Raw genomic sequence first — 21,210 nt, forward strand, 5'->3', positions numbered from 1 at the left:
AAATGTTGACCAAATTTTCTATAGAATAAAATGTTACAAAATTATCTTCTTAAATAAAATGTTGACAAAATTTTAGATAAAAATAACATTTTCACAAATTTTTTTATAGAAGTTAAATTTTGACAAAATTTTCTATAGAAATAAAATTTGGACAAAATTTCTTAGATATAAAATTTGGACAAAATTTTCTATAAAAAATAAAATTTTGATAAAATTTTTTACCGAAATAAAATTTTTACAAAATTTCTATAGATATAGAATTTTGACAAAATTTCTATAGATATAAAATTTTGACAAAATTTCTATAGATATAAAATTATGACAAAATTTTCTATAGAAATAAAATGTTGACAAAATTTTCTATAGAAATTAAATTTTGACAAAATTGGTTATAGAAATTAAATTTTGACAAAATTTTTGATAAAAATAAAATTTTGACAAAATTTTTGATAAAAATAAAATGTTGACAAAATTTCTATAGACATAAAATTTTGACAGAATTTTCTATAAAATTAAAATGTTGACAAAATTTTCTACCGAAATAAAATTGTTACAAAATTTCTATACATATAGAATTTTGAAAAAATTTTTTATAGAAATTAAATTTTGACAAAATTTTCTATAGAAATTACATTTTGTTAAAATTTCCTACAGGAATAAACTGTAGACCAAATTTTTTATGGAAATGAAATTTTGACAAAATTTTCTGGCGACATAAAATTGTGACAAAACTTTCTGAAGAATATTTGTTTGGTATTTTTTGGTAAGATTTTCTCCAAATGTTGGTAGATTATTTTTGTCTCAAGTTTCGACCGTGACTGTAATGGTTCGCTTTATTTTAGTACGCGATCGATAACTTCTTATCTAGAAAGTGTTCGTGTGGAAGAGTAATATAGAGTCACATGCTTTTTGTCTACTTAAAACATTCTTGAAATTCAAGAATTCGTGTTCTTGACTATGGGGTTTACAAAATCGAGATTTTCTTCCCACATTAATTTGTCTGTTTTGCCAAATTTTTAAAAGACTATTAGCAAATAAGTTTGTTATAGACTTTCTCAAAATATTAAAATATTTTGTCAAAAATATTGTACCAAAAATCTGATATAGGCACAAAAATGCCTACACAAAAGGTACTAAGTCATTCGCGGGGGTACTACGGTATTGACCAGAGTGAAAAATGCATTGAAAAAAGTACTATAGTACTGCATTTTCCATCCCTGAAACATACACCTAAGCAAGATATCTCCGCACACTAATACTACAAAGCATTCGCAGCTTTAGTTATGGAGAGTGAGAGGGAGAGAGTAGAACACAACCAGAAACATTGCACAGTAGTATTGATTCCAAAAGTCCTTAAGGGCGTTTGAAGTAATCCTTGAACTAAATATTTCCAGACTACATCATTTCGTTTTCATTCTTTCAATGGTTTTGTCCACAATACTCAATAGATGTTGCATAGCTTACCATGTTAGACGAGCTCTTGCATTTTTGCTTTTTTTTTTTTTTGCTATATCCTGTCTGCCAAAGACAACACCCCTCAATGCAGCAGGAATAAAAGTGGAGCCTCTCTCGTACCAACACAATTGCGAATGGATGATTGTGATGCGCGGCTACTGCTAGTGATGTGAGTCATACGATTCAACCAACACATCAATAACTAAGACTTCAATATGTCAACACTTCACAATCAAAATATGCCAGCAATGCCAAAGCTCTTACCCATATTTCCACATCGGCAATGTAAGAACCATGCAAAAAAAAACACAAATATGCCATGTAGTTGATAAGAGAGCATTAATTCGAAAGTTCATAAATCCTTTGAAGGACATATTGGCATATTTAAAAAATGATATCTGTAGGCGATTGCGAATGAGAAAAGTTTTGAGAACAAAATATGAATTGAGCTTCAATCAAAATAAAAGCTTTTAAAGGAAAACTTGATAAAACAAAATTTTTTTTATCAAGTTTTCAAGTTTTTTTTATAAAAAAAAAATATTTCAACATTCGGTTTTTCTTTACTTTGAAAAAAAAAATAAACATTTCTTATTGAAGTCATCTGGCCCTATTATTCTAAGGCAAATAATCTTTATGTGGCAGGATATTTGCTTTCTATCAAGCCTTTCATTTTGCCTTCTTGTATTTTTCCATTTGATCTGTTACTTAAAGAAAACCTAAAATCTTCTTCTTCGTAGAACAAAAATCATAAACAACAAATGTTCGATTTTCCCCAAAGTGTTAAAAGGGTTAAAAGAAACTCCTACTCCTTGTTATCATCTAAAGGCCCAGTTCAAATTTAAATAATGGACAAATAAATAACAAATCATAGGGGAATTTGTGATCCCTTTTTTCGTTCATGACTAGAATTCATGGCAAATGGTGAACATTTTAAATAAATACATGCCATTTCTGGCCATATCTCTCCCACCCCTCGCCCCCTGCCAACTTACCATTGACCATGGGGTAAGGTAGGCTTTACTATGGCTTTTAAACCAAACAGCCCAAAAGTATGCTTCGCCATTAATAAATAACGAATTGCGAAAGGTGAACGCTGCTAATGCCGCTCAATCTGACAACAATGTTTTCAAGATATTATGCAAATCATGAGAACTTTATACAGCATTATAGGAAATCTTCAACAAATTTACATAGAGATTTAATTCAATGAAATTTGCTAAAAACGAAAACTTTCTGTTCAGTTGGTTTGTTTGCCATCCCCTTCCCCCAAAAAAAGGTTATTATGGTTGGTTGGAAAGTTTCTTTTAGCAAAAATAAAAATATTATTTTTTATCAGTATTTATTTGGTGTAAATCAGATAGGCTTAAGGTTAACTTTATGGGAAAAGTAAAAAAAAAAAAAAAAAAAAAATAAACTTTTAATCCCTAAGGTATGCAATAGAGAAAAGAAGGTCAATTCTAATACCCCTCCAAGTAGGCCAAATCTTCTTTGGGAATTCTTCTTTTTAATCCTATTGAAATTATAGGCTAATCGTAGTATATAAAAACCCAAAATGAAAGCTAAAAATTTAAAAGTCAATTTTTAATATTAATAAATACGTTCTGTTTCTCTCTTTTTTGCAGATGATTCAGTAGATGTTACTTCTGAGCCTGATGATCAGGATATATCTGTGGCTGCTGCTTCACACAATCCAAATAAAGGACAACTGGAAGTACAATTAGGTGGAGCTGTTACACTTCAATGTCCTCAAGGTAGGTGTCGAAGAAAATATACAGAAAAAAAATATTTTACAAAATTTTCAAAAAATAAAAAAAATAATTACTATAAAAAATTGCTAATTTTGCAAAACAGAAAGTAAGCCATATTTGATAATTTCTTGTTCTTAAACCAAAAATTATTTATATTTTACAAAATTTTCAAATTATAATTTTAAGTGAATTAAAGAAATATTAAATTAAAAAAAAATAATTACTTTTAAAAAATTGCTAATTTTGCAAAATAAAAAGTAAGTCATATTTGAAAATTTCTTGTCCTTAAACCAAAGATTAAATATCTCAGTGAAATTAGTATATTTTTTTAACCCAAAAATAATTTTCTTTAATCTTAGGAAATTTTCCGTATTTCAAAGACATACGACTTTAAGGAAGGGAGTAGTTCGTTGGAAGACAAGGTTTCCATAATTCTTAATTTCAACTAAGATAGGATTCTCACTAACATGTTGCCTAATTTTAGGCGTAAATTCTATAACACAAATTCTGTAACCCAAAAAAATTTTTCTTCACTCTAACGAAATTTTTTCTTATTTCAAAGATACACGATTGTAAGGAAGGGACCCAAATTTCAGAGTTTAGGGGTAGAAATTTAAAGCAAAAAATTTTTATGTAAAAACTTTCTTTTAAATAAAATTTTGTCTCGGAATATTCAAGTAAAATATTTCAGTTTACATTTCCTCAAATCAAATCACTATTATCGTCAAATAAGTTTCTGATTCCGAATCTTCATCATTCCTGGGGGGAACAGTTCGTTGGAAGACAAGGTTTCCATAATTCTTAATTTCAACTAAGATAGGATTCTCACTAACATGTTGCCTATTTTTTGGCTTAAATTCTATAACCCAAATTCTGTAACCCAAAAATATTTTTCTTCACTATAAAGAAAATTTTTCTTATTTCAAAGACACACGATTGTAAGGAAGGGACCCAAATTTCAAAGATGAGATATCTAAATTTAAAGGAATAGTTCGTTGGAAGAAAAAGGTTTCCATAATTCTTAATTTCAACTAAGATAGGATTCTCACTAACATGTTGCCTACTTTTAGGCTTAAATTCTATAACCCAAATTCTGTAACCCAAAAATAATTTTCTTCACTCTAAAGAAAATATTTCTTATTTCAAAGACACACGATTGTAAGGAATGGACCCAAATTTCAGAGTTGAGGGGTATAAATTTAAAGTAAAAAATGTTTATGTAAAAATTTTCTTTTAAATAAAATTTTGTCTCGGAATATTCAAGTAAAATATTTCAGTTTACATTTCCTCAAATCAAATCACTGTTATCGTCTAATAAGTTTCTGATTCCGAATCGTCATCATTCCTGCGGGTATAGTTCGTTGGAAGACAAGGTTTCTATAATTCTTAATTTCAATTTAGATAGGATTCTCACTATCATGTTGCCTAATTTTAGGCTTAAATTCTATAACATATGTCCCGGATTAAAATAAATAGCCAATTTTAAATACATGTGCACAGAAAAAAAATCACAAAACTTTTTCCAATTAAATTCTTAATGGAGTAAAAAACATATTCGATTAAAAATTTAAAAGATTCAAAAATTTTTTTAATTGAAACAAAAATCAATCACAAAAAGTAATAGTATCAATTAATTTTTTAATTCATACTATCATTTCTGTGATTGAAAATATTTCAATTAACAATTAATTGGATCAATTAATTTCATGATTAAAGACAGAAAATATTTTTTTTTGTACAATGGCATGTCTAGAAAAGCAAAATAAATTTTATAAAAATTTAAATCGAGGCCAAGTAAATACAAAATAGAACTGATAAACTTTTCAAAATAATTAATGCAGAGGCACAAACTAATAAATAGGCACGAATCGTTAAGTGTTATCCATGCATAATAATTAAAGTAAACTAAGTCTATAATTGCTTACAAACTACCAAAGAAGAATATATTTTAAAAACTAAAGCCTATTTTAATGTGCCTTTAAAATTTTACATTAACTGTTTTAATAAATACAATCCAAATCCAGCATACGATTAAAGGCTAAAATTTAAGGAAAGACAAACTAAAATCTAAGAACCTTTCAAAATAATTAATGCAGAGAAACAAACTAATAAATAGGCCTAAATGGCTGAATGCTATTCCAAACTATTAATTAAATTGAACCAAATCTTTAATTGCTTAAAAACTGTCAACGAAGTAAACATTAAAAAAAACTAAAGCCTATTTTAAGGAGCTTTCAAAATTTTACATTTACTACCTGTATATAATTTTTGTGTACCATATATTTAGTGAATTATTCAAAGTTTTCTGTTACCAAGGAACGCCTACAATTAAATGTTCTTTCTAATTACAAGAAATTGTAAATTAATTGTAAAAGCAATTAATAAGGACAAAATATATCTTATTTGCTTTAACATAATTAATAGGCAAATTGTTAATGATGAACCAACATGCCATTCATTGAGTATCATCTTGTTGGTTGTTTTTTTTTTTTTTTTGTCTTCATCCTAAGGAATTACTACCACCAATCATTTGGGTATCTTTGGTATGCCAGCATTGTGAAAAATTCTTTCACAAAGATCTTAAATTAGATAGAAGTTATAATTTATAGACTCTTAGTTGGGTCATGGTTTTGCCAAAGCAAATGCTATCTTTGAATGTGCGGCAAATACAAATTATTTGGTTACCTAAATGTAAACGATAGAGAAAGAGAGAAGGAAAGAAATGTATACAATTTTGGAGTTGGGACAAATTGTATAGCATTGCCTCTAAAATCAATTATAGAAATTAAAATTTTTCTTTCATTTTACTGTGTTGAAGCAATTAATAAAATTATTTGACAAGAACAAAAAATACCTAAGAATGATAGAAGGAACTACAATTGTCCTGGGGAGTCATCGTCATCATTATGAACCTAGTAAACTTGTGTTGTTGTGTGGTTGTATTTCATTTGACTTATTTGCCCGTTTGTGTTATTTTTTTACGCTGAATAATTTATGTATGGATGTCCTTTTTATTTCGTTCGGTTTCTTAGACTAGCATCTCTTATTATGCTTCTTTTCGCGCGTTTACAATATTAGAAATGTTTTATATTGAAAGTGAATCATTGGTAAAAAATTCAAACATTATAAAAATTAAAGTATATTTTAAGGCGAGTTATGCAAATAGTTATTTTTTTTTTCGAATTCTGCGTAACAATTTGACCTTATCTAAATAAAAAATAACAGCTTTTTACTAAACAATTTTTTTACTAGAATATATAATAATTTACAATATTAGAAATATTTTATGTTCAGAGTAGGTTAGGTTAGGTTAGGTATAGTGGCAGCCTGATATTTCATGCTCATTTAGACTATTTAGTCCATTGTGATACCACAGTGGTTAACTTCTCTCTTACAGAGTAAATCTTTGCTAAAATATTTTCAAAATTTTCTAGAAATTGAAGGATATTTTATGGCGATTTTTTAATGCTTCGAAGTAAATCATTGCTAGCATATCTTCAAATTTTATGAAAATTGAAGTATATATTAAGGCGATTATAACAAGTTGTTAATTTTTTTGGGATTCTTGATATCGCTATCGGAATAAGATTAAGCCGATAAAATATTATTAGATAACTAGTTCTATAGTGAATGATTTTTTTCGAATTCTGCGTAACAATTTGACCTTATCTAACAGTTTTCAACTAGGCGGTTTTTTACTAGAATGTATAATAATTTACAATATTAAAAATATTTTATGTTCATTGTCCATTGTGATACCACAGTGGTTAACTTCTCTCTTTCAGAGTAAATCATTGCTAAAATATTTTCAATCTTTATAAAAATTTAAGCATACTTTATGGCGATTTTTTAATGCTTCGAAGTAAATCATTGCTAGCATATCTTAAAATTTTATGAAAATTGAAGTATATTTTAAGGCGATTTTTACAAGTAGTTAATTTTTTGGAATTTTTGATATAGCTATCGGAATAAGATTAAGCCGATAAAATATTATTAGATAACTAGTTCTATAGTGAATGATTTTTACGAGCGGATCATTCTCCCAAATTAAATTAATACCATTTAAAAGTTAATTTTTCCAAAATTTTACTTCGATAGAAAATATTGTCAAAATTTTATTTCTATAGAAAATTTTGTCAAAATTTTATTTCTATAGAAAATTTTGTCAAAATTTTATTTCTATAGAAAATTTTTGTCAAAATTTTATTTCAATAGAAAATTTTGTCAAAATTTTATTTCTATAGAAAATTATGTCAAAATTTTATTTCTATAGAAAATTTTGTCAAAATTGTCTTTCTATAAAAAATTTTATTCCTATAGAAAATTTTGTGAAAATTTTACTTCTAAAGAAAATTTATTGAAATTTTTATTTCTATAGAAAATTTTGTCAAAATTTTATTTCTAGAGAAATTTTTGTCAAAAATTTTATTTCTATAGAAAAATTTGCGAAAATTTTATTTCTATAGAAAATTTTCTCCGAATTTTAATTCTATACAAAATTTCGTCAAAATTTGTTTTTTTTTCTATAGAAAATACCGTCAAAGTATTATTTATATAGAAGATTTTGAAAAAATTTTGTAAAAATTTTATTTCTGTAGACAATTTTATTATAATTATAATTCATCAGAAAATTTTGTAAAAATTTCATTTTATTAGGAAATTTAGCCAAAATTTTATTTCTATAGAAATTTTAGCCAATGTTTTATTTTTATAGAAAGTTATGGAAAGAATTTATTTTTATATAAAATTTTTGCACAATTTTGTATCTGTACAAAATTTAGTCAAAATTTTATTTCTACAGAAGATTTTGTCAAAATTTTCTTTCTATAGAAAATGTTTTGAAAATGTTGTCAAAATTATATTTCTGTAGAAAATTTTGTCAAAATTTTATTTCTGGAGAAATTTTTGTCAAAAATTTTTTTCTATAAAAAATTTTGTCAAAATTTTATTTCTATCGAAAATTTTGTCAAAATTTTATTTCTATAGAAAATATCGTCAAAATTTTATTTCTATATAAAATACCGTCAAAATATTATTTCGATAGAAAATTTTGACAAAATTCTGTCAAAATTTTATTTCTGTAGAAAACTTATAATATTAATTCATTAGAAAATGCTGTCAAAATTTCATTTTATTAAGCAGTTTTGTCAAAATTTCATTTTATTAGGAAATTTAGCCAAAATTTTATTTCTATAGAAATTTAAGCCAATGTTTAATTGCTATAGGAAGTTATCGCAAGATATTTATTTACATTTTGTCAAAATTTTCTTTCTATAAAAAAATTTTCTAAATTTTATTTCTATGGAAAATTTTGTGAAAAGTTCTATGGAACATTTTGTCAAAATTTTCTTTCTAAAAATTTTTTTTTGAAAATTTTGTCAAAATTTTATTTCTAGAGAAATTTTGTCAAAATTTCATTTCTAGAGAAATTTTTGTCAAAATATTATTCTATAGAAAATATTTTGAAATTTTTACTTCTATATAAAATTTATTGCAAACTTTATTTCTATAGAAAAATTTTATTTCTATAGAAAATTTTGACAAAATTTTATTTCTAGAGAAATTTTTGTCAAAATTTTATTTCTATAGAAAATACCGTCAAAATATTATTTCTATAGAAAATTTTGACAAAATTTTGTTAATATTTTATTTCTGTAGAATTTTTTTTTTATAATTTTAATTCATTAGAAAATTTTGACAAAATTTCATTTTATTAAGAAATTTTGTCAAAATTTCATTTTATTAGGAAATTTAGCTAAAATTTTATTTCTATAGAAATTTAATCTCAAAATTTTATTTCTATATAAAATTTCTGCATAATTTTGTGTCTATACAAAATTTTTATTTTTGTACAAAATTTTGTCAAAATTTTATTTCTATAGAAGATTTTGAAAAAAATACCGACGAAAATGGACCAAACTCAAACAAATTGCATTTCGTGCAACCATCGGACGAAATTTAAAAATTAATCATTTTTTGGATCAATTTTGGTCCGATCGGAACAAAATGGCAACCCTGACTAGCAGTTCTGAAGTTCTGAGATATAATTTGATATGGAATTCAAAATGGGCTTAAAATAAATAGAAACTGGGTGTCCGAAAGAAGATAGTCCTTCAAAGGAGAATGTGGAACACCTTAAGTTAACCAATATCTATAGGTATCAATAAAATACTTTATTAGATTTATTCAGGGTCCGGTGGGTGAGGATGTCACAGTGTTCCTCAACTGAAGTACTTTGGACTCATATTTTAGGTATTGTACTGGTGCCTTGAAGGAACAGCCGGTGATATTATGAAGTTGTAATATTTTTTTTTTACCACATGGACACAAGTGCAGGCTAGTACACATGCTAACAAATTATAGCCTGGTACATTTTTTGATAACTCCATAAAGTATGCAATAATTTTATACAAAATCAATCTATTTATTGCCAATTTTCTTTTTTCTCTCTCCCTCTTGTTTGCAGGTTCCTTGGGCTGTTGGTCCCATTTAGATCCAGTGACAGCACGTTTAAGAGGTTTAGGTCATGGTCTGTCTTCACCCACAGGCCAAGTTTCACTCAAAGATGTGGTCTATCAAGATGCCGGCACTTACAAATGTATTGGTCAATCGCCCCAGAACAAAAAGAAATTGGAAGTTTTACAAACCGTTGGTGTCACAGTAAAAGGTAAGTTTTTCATCATTCACTAATTGTTCTGGTTGTTCTCATCACCATCACCATCATCGTCATCATTCCGCAACAATGAAAAAGCTTTTAAGATAATTAAAGCAAATTTGTCTTTCATTTGTCATTTCTGGGGAGGAGTGATAGAGAGAGAGAGTGGAGAAAAACATGAATTCAAATTTGTTGGGATTTTTTGTTTTTTAAATTTTTAAATTTTTCTTCTTCTGAATTATTATCGTCATCAACTCACAAAAAGGACATAGAGCATATGTTGAACAAGCTCTTAGCTAAAAAGAAGGCTACAAAGCATAAACTCAAGGAGATGGAGAAACTATTTACAAAAATCCTCTTACATAATAATGACAAAGGACTAGGCACTGGCCTTGTGCATTTCGTACTTTTATGTTTACCACATATGTAAAATCTGTTGTGACAACAGGAATTATGCTAGTACAAAGAAATGATATGCTTTTGAAAGAAACCCTCTAAGTTGTTACGAAGACAAACATAGAAAGTGACACTGACTTAGAAATAAAATCAACTTTAGTTTAAGAATTCTGTAATATTGTTTGCGATATTAGAATGCAGGACAAAAAATTAAAAACAAAATTGCATTAGGGTATACAATTTCACTCAATTCAAAATTGCTATCCACGACTAGACTGGCAATATGGGGAGCCACCGTGGTGCAATGGTTAGCATGCCCGCCTTGCATACACAAGGTCGTGGGTTCGATTCCTGCTTCGACCGAACACCAAAAATTTTTTCAGCGGTGGATTATCCCACCTCAGTAATGCTGGTGACATTTCTGAGGGTTTCAAAGCTTCTCTAAGTGGTTTCACTGCAATGTGGAACGCCGTTCGGACTCGGCTATAAAAAGGAGGTCCCTTGTCATTGAGCTTAACATGGAATCGGGCAGCACTCAGTGATAAGAGAGAAGTTCACCAATGTGGTATCACAATGGACTGAATAGTCTAAGTGAGCCTGATACATCAGGCTGCCACCTAACCTAACCTAACCTAACCTAATATGCCAGTGAAATTAATTTCTTTGTGAAATGGTTTTCATTAGGGAAAAAAATCTCAAATAGCTGGCTCCACCAATGTTCTCATCGATTACACTTGTGCTTGACTTATTCAAATCTAATCATTAAATAATTTTATGAAATAGTTTGTTATACAGTTATAGAACTGTGATAATTTTTATTTTAGCTCCTTAAAGTATGCTATAGTTTTTCTTATTTTTCATATAAACAAAATTTCCTTGCTATAATCCTTACCAAGATGCTTGGGGTTTCTTTTGTATTCACAGGTATTTCACAGGCATTCTGTTGCAATTTTCTCTCTGTTTTTTTTTCTTTTTTGTTTATCAAACTCTTCAAATGTGCTGTAATGACATTTTAACACAGCTCACATTTTGAGTAGACACAATATGACATCATTATTACTCGTTGTTTTTCTGTTTTTGTGGCCTTTAGGGAAAATGAGAGTTTTCTCTACCCTCTCCATTCATTATACCTTATTGCATGGCCTGTTTGTGTATGTGTGTGTATAGAAGACCACATATATTCAGAAAAAAACAAATATTTTCTGTTGACAAATACTTTTGATGCTTACCTTGAAAATCATGTCTCTTTCTTAAGCTTCTTTCATTGTCATGATAGAGAGATAGATAGAGAGAGAGAGAGAGAGAGAGAGAGAAGACTTCATTCTCGTACTTACGTAGCATCTTTTGTTTTTCTTTACAATTTGATTACTTTAGCTTGACATCAAGTTGAAAATCCTTTTCCTTTACCACTCATGTATCAGTAACAGAAGCTGAAAAGGAAATTATTTTGTAGGGATATGAAATGAGAATAACATACAACTTCACATATTACAAAATCGCAAATTCGGAAAATTGCAATCTCTCACTGAATCATAACTTAATATCCGATAAGATTGATCTGAATTTTCATATGATATTCATAATTATGATATTCATAATTTGATTATTATGAATACTTTTATAGCCTTCAGCACTACTGTGATACAGGGTATAATAAGCTTGAAAAGGAAATTATTTTGTAGGGATATGAAATGAGAATAACATACAACTTCACATATTACAAAATCGCAAATTCGGAAAATTGCAATCTCTCACTGAATCATAACTTAATATCCGATAAGATTGATCTGAATTTTCATATGATATTCATAATTATGATATTCATAATTTGATTATTATGAATACTTTTATAGCCTTCAGCACTACTGTGATACAGGGTATAATAAGCTTGTACATTTGTATATAACACCAAGAAGGAGCAGTCTGAGGCCCATCGTTCAGTAAAATTTTTATTTCTATCGAAAGTTTTGTCAATTTTTTTGTCTATAGATTATTTTCTCAAAATTTTATTTCTATAGAAATTTTTGTCCAAATTGTATTTCAATAGAAAATTTTGTCACAATTACATCCTATAAAAAGTTTTGTCAAAATTCTACTCCTATAGAAAATGTTCCCACAATTTTATTCCTTGAGCAAAAGTTGTCCAAATTTTATTCCTCTAGAAAATTTTGTCAAATTTTTATTCCTCGAGAAAATTTTGTCAAAATTTTATTGCCAGAGAAAATTTGTCAAATTTTATTTCTATAGAAAATATAACCAAAATTTTATTGCTAGAGAAAATTTTGATTTTTTTAGCTACAGAAAATTTTGTAAATTTTTTTTTGTAGAAATTTTTGTCAATTTATTTCTAAAGAAAATTTTGTCAAACTTTTATTCCTAGACAACATTTTGTTAACAATTTATTCCTAGAGAAAATTTGTCGAACTTTTACTCCTATAGAAAATGTTGTCAAAATTTTTTCAAAATTTTACTCCTATAAAAATTTTTTCAAAATTTTGTTCCTTGTGAAAAATTTTGTATTGTTTTTTTTTGTAGAAAATTTTGTCAATTTAATTCTATAGAAAATTTTGTCAAACTTTTATTCCTAGACAACATTTTGTTAACAATTTATTCCTAGAGAAAATTTGTCAAACTTTTACTCCTATAGAAAATGTTGTCAAAATTTTTTCAAAATTTTACTCCTATAGAATTTTTTTTCAAAATTTTACTCTTATAGGGAGCCTCCGTGGTGCAATGGTTAGCATGCCCGCTTTGCATACACAACGTCGTGGGTTCGATTCCTGCTTCGACCGAACACCAAAAAGTTTTTCAGCGGTGGATTATCCCACCTCAGTAATGTTGGTGACATTTTTGAGGGTTTCAAAGCTTCTCTAAGTGGTTTCACTGCAATGTGGAATGCCGTTCGGACTCGGCTATAAAAAGGAGGTCACTTGTCATTGAGCTTAACATGGAATCGGGCAGCACTCAGTGATAAGAGAGAAGTTCACCAATGTGTTATCACAATGGACTGAATAGTCTAAGTGAGCCTGATACATCGGGCTGCCACCTAACCTAACCTAACCTACTCTTATAGAAAATTTTCTCAAAATTTTATTCCTTGAGAAAATTTTGTCAATATTTTATTCCTAGAGAAAATGCTGTCAAAATTACAACCATAAAAAATTTTGTCCAAATTCTACTTCTATAGAAAATGTTCTCACAATTTTATTCCTTGAGAAAATGTTGTACAAATTTGATGCCTCTAGAAAATTATGTCTAAATGTTATTCCTCGAGAAAATTTTGTCAAAATTTTATTGCTAGAGAACATTTGGTAAATTTTTTTTTTGGAAGAAAATATTTTTAAGAAAATTTTGTCAATTTTTTTTTCTATAGAAAATTTTGTCAACATTTTAATTCTATAAAAAATGTTGTTCAATTTTATTTCTACAGAAAATTTGTCAAACTCCTATACTCCTATAGAAAATGTTGTCAAACTTTTTTCATATATAAATTTTTGCCAAATTTTACTCCTATGGATTTTTTTTTTCAAAATTTTATTCGTTGTGAAAATGTCAAAATTTTATGCCTTGAGAAAATTTTGTCAAATTTTAATTCTATAGAAAATGTAATCAAAATTTTACTCCTATAGAAAAATTTCTCAAAATTTTATTCCTTGAAAAAATTTTCTCAAAATATTATTTCTTGAGAAAATTTTGTCAAATTTTTATGCCTCGAGAAAATTTTGTCAACATGTTATTTCTAGAGAAAAATTTGTCAACACTTTATTTCGATGGAAAATTTTGTCCAAATTTTACCTCATTTCAATAAAAAATTTTGTAAAAATTTTATTTCTATAGAAAATTATTTCATTTTTTTTTATAGAAAATCTTATCAACATTTTGTTTCTATAGAAGATTTTGTTAAGTTTTATTTCTGTGGAATATTTTGTCAAATATTTATTCTTATAGAATATTTTGGCTTTTTTTTCATAGAAAATTTTGTTCCGGGAGCAAATTTTATTTCTATAGAAAATTTTATCAAAATGTTATTTCTATAGAAAATTTTGTCAAAATCTTATTTCTATAGAAAATTTTGTAAAAATTTTATTTCTAGAGAAAATTTTGTCAAATTTTATTACCATAGAAAATTTTGTCAAAATTTTATTTTTATAGAAATTTTTGTCAAAATTTTATTTCTTTAGAAAATTTTGAAAAAATTGTACTCCTATAGAACAGTTTGTCAACAATTTATTTCTATAGAAAAATTTGTCAAAATTGTATTTCTATAAAAAATTTTGTCAAATTTTATTTCTATGGAAAATTTGTCAAAATTTTAATAGAAAATTTTGTCAAAATTGTAAAAGAAAATTTTGTTTAAATTTTTCTCTATAGAAAATTTTGTCAATTTTTTATTGAAAATTTTGTTTTTTGAAAATTTGCAAAATTGTACACCTAGAGAATTTTTTTTTTTTGCAACAGTTTATTCCTAGTGAAAATTTTGTTAACATTTTATTCTTAGAGAAAATTTTGTCAATTTTCTAAATTTTAATAGAAAATTTTGTCAAAATTGTAAAAGAAAATTTTGTTCCAATTTTTTTTTCTATAGAAAATTTTGTCAATTTTTTATTGAAAATTTTGTTTTTTTAAAATTGTCAAAATTGTACGCCTAGACAATTTTTTTTCAACATTTTATGCCTAGTGAAAATTTTGTTAACATTTTATTCCTAGAGAAAATTTTGTCAATTTTTTCTATAGAAAATTTTGTCAAAATTTTGTTTCTATAGAAAATTTGTCAAATTTTTTCTACAAAAAATTCTGTCAAAATTTTGTCAATTTTTTCCTATAGGAAATTTTGTCAAAATTTTATTCCTAGAGAAAATTTTGCCAACATTTAATTCCTATAGATAATTTGTCAAAATTTTATTTCTATTGAAAATTTTGTCAAAATTTGTTTTTTTATAGAAAATTTTTTCAATTTGTTTTCTATAAAAATTTTTGTCAAAATTTAATTTCTATAGAAAATTTGTCAAAATTTTATTTCTATAGAGATTTTTATCAAAATTTTATTCCTATAGAAAATTTTGTCAAAATTGTATTCGTATAGAAAATTTTGTCAAAAATTTATTCCTATGGAAAATTTTGTCAAAATTTTATTTTTTAAATTTTATCAAAATTTTATGTCTATAGAAAATTTTGTCAAAATTGTATTTCTATAGAAAATTTTGTCAAAATTTGATTTCTATAAAAATTTTTGTCAAAAGTTTATTTCTATAGAAAATTTTGTCAAAACTTTATTTCTAAAGAAAATTTTGTCAAAATTTTATTCTTAGAGAAAATTTTGTCAAAATATTATTCTTAGAGAAAATTTATCACAATTTTATTTCTTTCAAAAATGTTATCAAAATTGTATTTCTATAAAAAATTTTGTCAAAATTTTATTTCTGTAGAAGATTCTGTCAATATTTTGTCAAAATTGTATTCTTAGGGAAAATTTATCAAAATTTTCTTTCTCTAAAAAAATGTTATCCAATAGAACATTTTTGTCAAAATTTTATTTCTATAGAAAATTTTTTCAAAATTTTATTCCATGAGAACATTTTGTCTAAATTTTATTCCTAGAGAAAATTTTCTCAACATTTTATTTCGATAGAAATTTTTGTTAAAATTTCATTTCGATAGAGAGTAAATAAGATGTATTCTTTTAAAACTTCAAGAAAAAAGAAATTCTTTATCATTAATCTCCAAAATTAATATTTTATTTAAACTACTTCTTGATATTATACAATGAATTTTATTAACTATTATATTTATTTTTAATTTAGTTTTTATAAATATTAAACATCCTTTAGCTATAGGTTTAATTTTATTAATTCAAACTATTTTAGTATCAATAACAACAGGATTAATATCTAAAAGATTTTGTCAAAATTGAATTTTTATGAAAATGTGTGAAATACCTCTTAGATGGAGAATATTTTACAAAATCTAGCAAAACTTAAAAAATTCTTCCAATCTGCCAAACAATAAAAAATCTACCATTTTTTGCTAGTATTCTAACAACTGTGGTAAATGTGATTTTGAGTCGATTAAGCGATGTTCGTCTGTCTATATGTCCGTCCATCTGTCTGTCTTTGTATGTATTTTTGTTGGCAAATTACTTGCATTTTAGGCTCGTTCGTCCTCAAATTTTGCATAGTGTCTTTGTTCAGGTCAAAGACACACGCTATTGGTTTTGGAAAAAGTCGTTTCAGGTTTAGATATAGCTGCCATATATATTTATCACCGATTTGATCATAATTGACCAAATCGATTGACCGATTTTCTTCAAAATTCGTACATCTGAATGTTTTGCAAATCCCGTGAAACCTCATAATACAGATGAGTAGTCTAAGTGAGGCGAACTATAACTAACATAAGCTTCATTTCAACCTAAGAAATTAAAAAAGCGATTTTATTGAAAATCTCCACAATTCCCACAATCCCCACAATTACATTCCCTATCACAATACCTTTAATAAAGATGACGTTGAATGCTTATCTTTTGTGAGTGGGTGTGATCTGTCCCTTGAAGTGGTTTGACTGTTTCTGAAAACATTTCCTTAGCTTCTGCTACTCCTTGTCCTCATTCACTATGAAGAATTCAGTTTCTGTTGCTGGCTGGCTGGATGGCTAGCTGCCTTGGCATCTTGATGTTCTTCTTGCATCAGATGATTGTATATGTGTGTCTCATATCATTCAAGGTTTTGCCTTTTTATGTCATATATGTGTTTGCTTGATAACATACGAATACTATATGAGTAATGTGTAATGTAATGTTTGGTTGAATTCGTTTATGTCTTCAAGATTTTTCTGTTTTCCTTCCACTACTTGGCACTTTATTTGTATTGCCCTCTAGGGTGCATTTTCATACATCACACATATGAGTATTGTATTGGACAAATGCTCTTGAGGTGTCTGTCTTTGTCATGGCCAAAAGGAATGATGATGACTAGGTGGAATGTATGGAGAGTTAGCCATAGAATTTAGAAATGTTATGGATATCAAGAAAGTATGAGAGAAGATTAAATTCAAAGTGCTGGCATTTCATAGCAAAAGGAATAAAAGGACATTAATTTTATATCGCAAAAAAAAAAAAAAACAAAAAGAATTATTGTCATAAACAGACACGCACACACACATACAAGCATATATCTCCTCCAATCTTTGTGTTCAATTTTGTATTTGTTTAAAATAAAACTATAAATTTCCATTCGCATTGTCTGTCATTTGTTTGTATTGTGGCTTTGGTCCCGCATAGTAATCCCATATGGCCCAAAGGACATTTAGTGGTTTTGGAGATTTGAATTTATGTATTTGTCATGACTAAAGTCACCATTTGATTTACTAAGATTTTAGAAAATTTTGAAATGCCATAAAATATAATGGCTATGCTGTACCCAGCAAAGAAAGAAAGCTTCCGCAAGAGAAGTTTGGATCCTCAGCTATTGACCTGGAAGTAAAGCAACTTTACACACCCAGAGAAGGAATATGATTACCTCTAACATATTTGAGAGAAAAATTCTATTGGACGAGGGAACATGTAACATGTTTTTCGCAACCGTGTTATTTTCTTGAAAATTATGTATTTTGGATGTGAGTTAAAAAATTTTGTAATATTTTGTCATATAAATAATTTTTTATGATGTTTAAGGCTTGTCTGAATCGTTTGACCTCAAATATTTTCTAGACTGGATTTAGATTTTTATCTCGACAAAATTTTAATAATTTGTACCATTTTATTAATTCGTAATCTGTTTTTAACATATTTGACACTCGAATAAAATTAAAATTACCCATTAAAAATAAGAAAAAAAGCGAGTTATAAAAAGTACATACGGCCGTAAGTTCGGTCAGGCCGAATCTTATGTACCCTCCACCATGGATTGCATAGAAACTTGTACTAATGACTGTCATCCACAATCGAATTACTTGGGTTGCGGTAACACTTGCCGATGGCAAGGTATTTTAAAACTTCTTAACACCGTCTTCTCAATTGTAAGTTAGTCCAAACGGGGTGTATATTAAACAAAAAAGGAAGATTAAATACGTTTATATACGTATTTAATCTTCCTTTTTCAGTTTGATAAAATTTTCTATAGAAATAAAATTTTGACAAATATTTCTATAGAAATAAAATTTTGACAAAATTTTCTATAGCAATAAAATTTTGACAAAATTTTCTATAGCAATAAAATTTTGGTAGATTATTTTTGGGGATTGGCTATATATAACTATAGACCGATATGGACCAATTTTGGCATGGTTGTTAGCGGCCATATACTAGCGGATCGGGTGAATTTTGCTCTTCCAAGAGGCTCCGGAGGTCAAATCTGGGGATCGGTTTATATGGGGGCTATACATAATTATGCACCGATGTGGACTAATTTTGCACGGTCATTAGATACCATATACTAACACCATGTACCAAATTTCAGCCGGATCGGGTGAAATTTGCTTCTCTTAGAGGCTCCGCAAGCAAAATCGGGGGACCGGTTTATATGGGGGCTATATATAATTATTGACTTATGTGGACCAATTTTTCCATAGATGTTAGAGACCATATACTAACACCATGTACCAAATTTCAGATGGATCGGATGAAATTTTCTTCCCTTAGAGGCTCCGCAAGCCAAATCTGGTGACCGGTTTATATGGGGGCTATATATAATTATGGACCGATGTGGACCAATTTTTGCATGGTTATTAAAGAGCATATACTAACACCACGTACCAAATTTCAACCGGATCGGGTGAAATTTACTTCTCTTAGAGGCTCCGCAAGCCAAATCGGGGGATCGGTTTATATGGGGGCTATATATAATTATGGACCGATATGGACCAATTCCTACATGGTTGTTAGAGACCATATATTAACAGCATATACCAAATTTCAACCGGATCGGATGAATTTTGTTCCTTCAAGAGGCTCCGCAAGCCAAATCTGAGCGTCGATTTATAGGGGGCTATACGCAAAAGTGGTCCGATATGGCCCATTTGCAATACCATCCGACCTACATCAATAACAACTACTTGTGCCAAGTTTCACGTCGATAACTTGTTTCGTTCGGAAGTTAGCGTGATTTGTACAGACTTACGGACGGACGGTCTTAAAGCAATGTTTCGATGTGTTACAAACGGAATGACAAAATTAATATACCCTATGGTGGGGTTAATATACCCTATGGTTAGGTTAGGTTAGGTGGCAGCCCGATGTATCAGGCTCACTTAGACTATTCAGTCCATTGTGATACCACATTGGTGAACTTCTCTCTTATCACTGAGTGCTGCCCGATTCCATGTTAAGCTCAATGACAAGGGACCTCCTTTTTATGGCCGAGTCCGAACGGCGTTCCACATTGCAGTGAAACCACTTAGAGAAGCTTTGAAACCCTCAGAAATGTCACCAGCATTACTGAGGTGGAATAATCCACCGCTGAAAAACTTTTTGGTGTTCGGTCGAAGCAGGAATCGAACCCACGACCTTGTGTATGCAAGGCGGGCATGCTAACCATTGCACCACGGTGGCTCCCTATGGTGGGGTATTGTGTACTTAAAATAAAGAACATCTTTGGGAGGACATTTTTTGAAGTGCGTTTGGGAGGACATTTTCAGCCATGTCCGTCCGTCTGTCTATGAACACATTTTTGTAATCAATGTCCAGGTCGAAGTTTTAGTCAATTCGACTTCAAATGTGGCAAAAGTTCCTGTTTTGGGTTAGAATAGAGCCCTATTGATTTTGGAAGAAATCGGTTCATATTTAGATATAGCTCCCATATATATCTAAGGCCTATATGGAGTTATATGGCCCCAGAAGTCAAAGTTTTAACCTAATTTGCTTGAAATTTTGCACATACATAACACTTGGTCGTGTTTTCAAGTGTGCGAAATTTAATTGAAATCGGTTCAGATTTAGATATAGCTCACATTTATATCTTTCGCCCGATATGGACATATATGGCCTCAGAAGCCTGAGTTTTACTCCAATTTAGTTGAAATTTTGCTCAAGGAGTACAATTAGTAGTGTAGCCAAGTGTGCTAAATTTTATTGAAATCGGTTTAGATTTAGATATAGCTCCCATATATATCTTTCGCCCGACTTGCACTGATATGACCACAGAGGCCAAAGCATTACTCTGATTTACGTGAAATTTTGAACAGGGAGTAGAATTAACATTGTTACTGTGCTTGCTAAATTTGGTTTACATCGGTTCAGATTTAAATATAGCTCCCATATATATCACAGAGACCAACATTTTTCCCCGATTTACTTGAAACTTTGCACAAGTAGTAGAATTAAGGTTTTAGATATGCATGTCAATTTTGGTTGAAATCGGTTCAGATTTAGATATAGCTCCCATATACATATCGCTTTGCGTCCTATGATCACAGAGGTCATAGTTATAATTCGATTTACATGAAAATTTGCACAGGAAGTAGAATTAACATAGTAACTATTCATGTCAAAGTTGGTTGATATCAGTTCAGATTTCGATATAGCTTCTATATGCAGTGAAAGCTCTGAAAGGTGGACACCCACGGTTGCCTAGATTTTGTCCACCTTTGAGAGGTGCCAGTGTATGAGATGTTAATTTTAATGTGTTAATATATCAAACATCCCAGACAGGGTGTCAGAGTGTTCAAGTTTGAGAAGTTTCTCTGTATATGTTTTTTCGATTTGGCCAAAATACAAACATTTTCCATATAAAATCTCCACTGCCAAGTAGAAAACTTGTAAAAAGTACACCAATTTGCCTATACTTCTAATACATATCTATTGACCGATTAATCATAGTTGGCTCCAAATTGGTTAAGATTTAAATGTTTCCCATAGTTTTTTACTAACATTGTCTTTCACCCCAGGGCATTAGCCGACATAAATTTAAAGTCTAAAAATTTTGTAGAACTCTAAGAAATTTTGTCCAGATTGGGTCAGATTTA

The 21,210-nt window shown here is 28.5% G+C and overlaps 1 protein-coding gene across 1 annotated transcript in view; it reads left to right on the forward strand.

The window, feature by feature from the left end:
• The window catches only part of tei (irregular chiasm C-roughest protein teiresias), a 470,430-nt gene that overhangs the window by 397,649 nt on the left and 51,571 nt on the right, over positions 1–21,210 (forward strand). Inside the window, exons 10-11 of the mRNA XM_075311309.1 lie at positions 3,078–3,206; positions 9,670–9,870. Of these exons, the coding sequence (XP_075167424.1) occupies positions 3,078–3,206; positions 9,670–9,870 (330 nt within the window). The remainder of the gene's footprint in view (positions 1–3,077; positions 3,207–9,669; positions 9,871–21,210) is intronic.

The sequence above is a fragment of the Haematobia irritans genome, chromosome 5 (genome assembly GCF_050003625.1).
Source record: "Haematobia irritans isolate KBUSLIRL chromosome 5, ASM5000362v1, whole genome shotgun sequence".
In the NCBI taxonomy this organism is placed as follows: Eukaryota; Metazoa; Arthropoda; class Insecta; order Diptera; family Muscidae; genus Haematobia; species Haematobia irritans.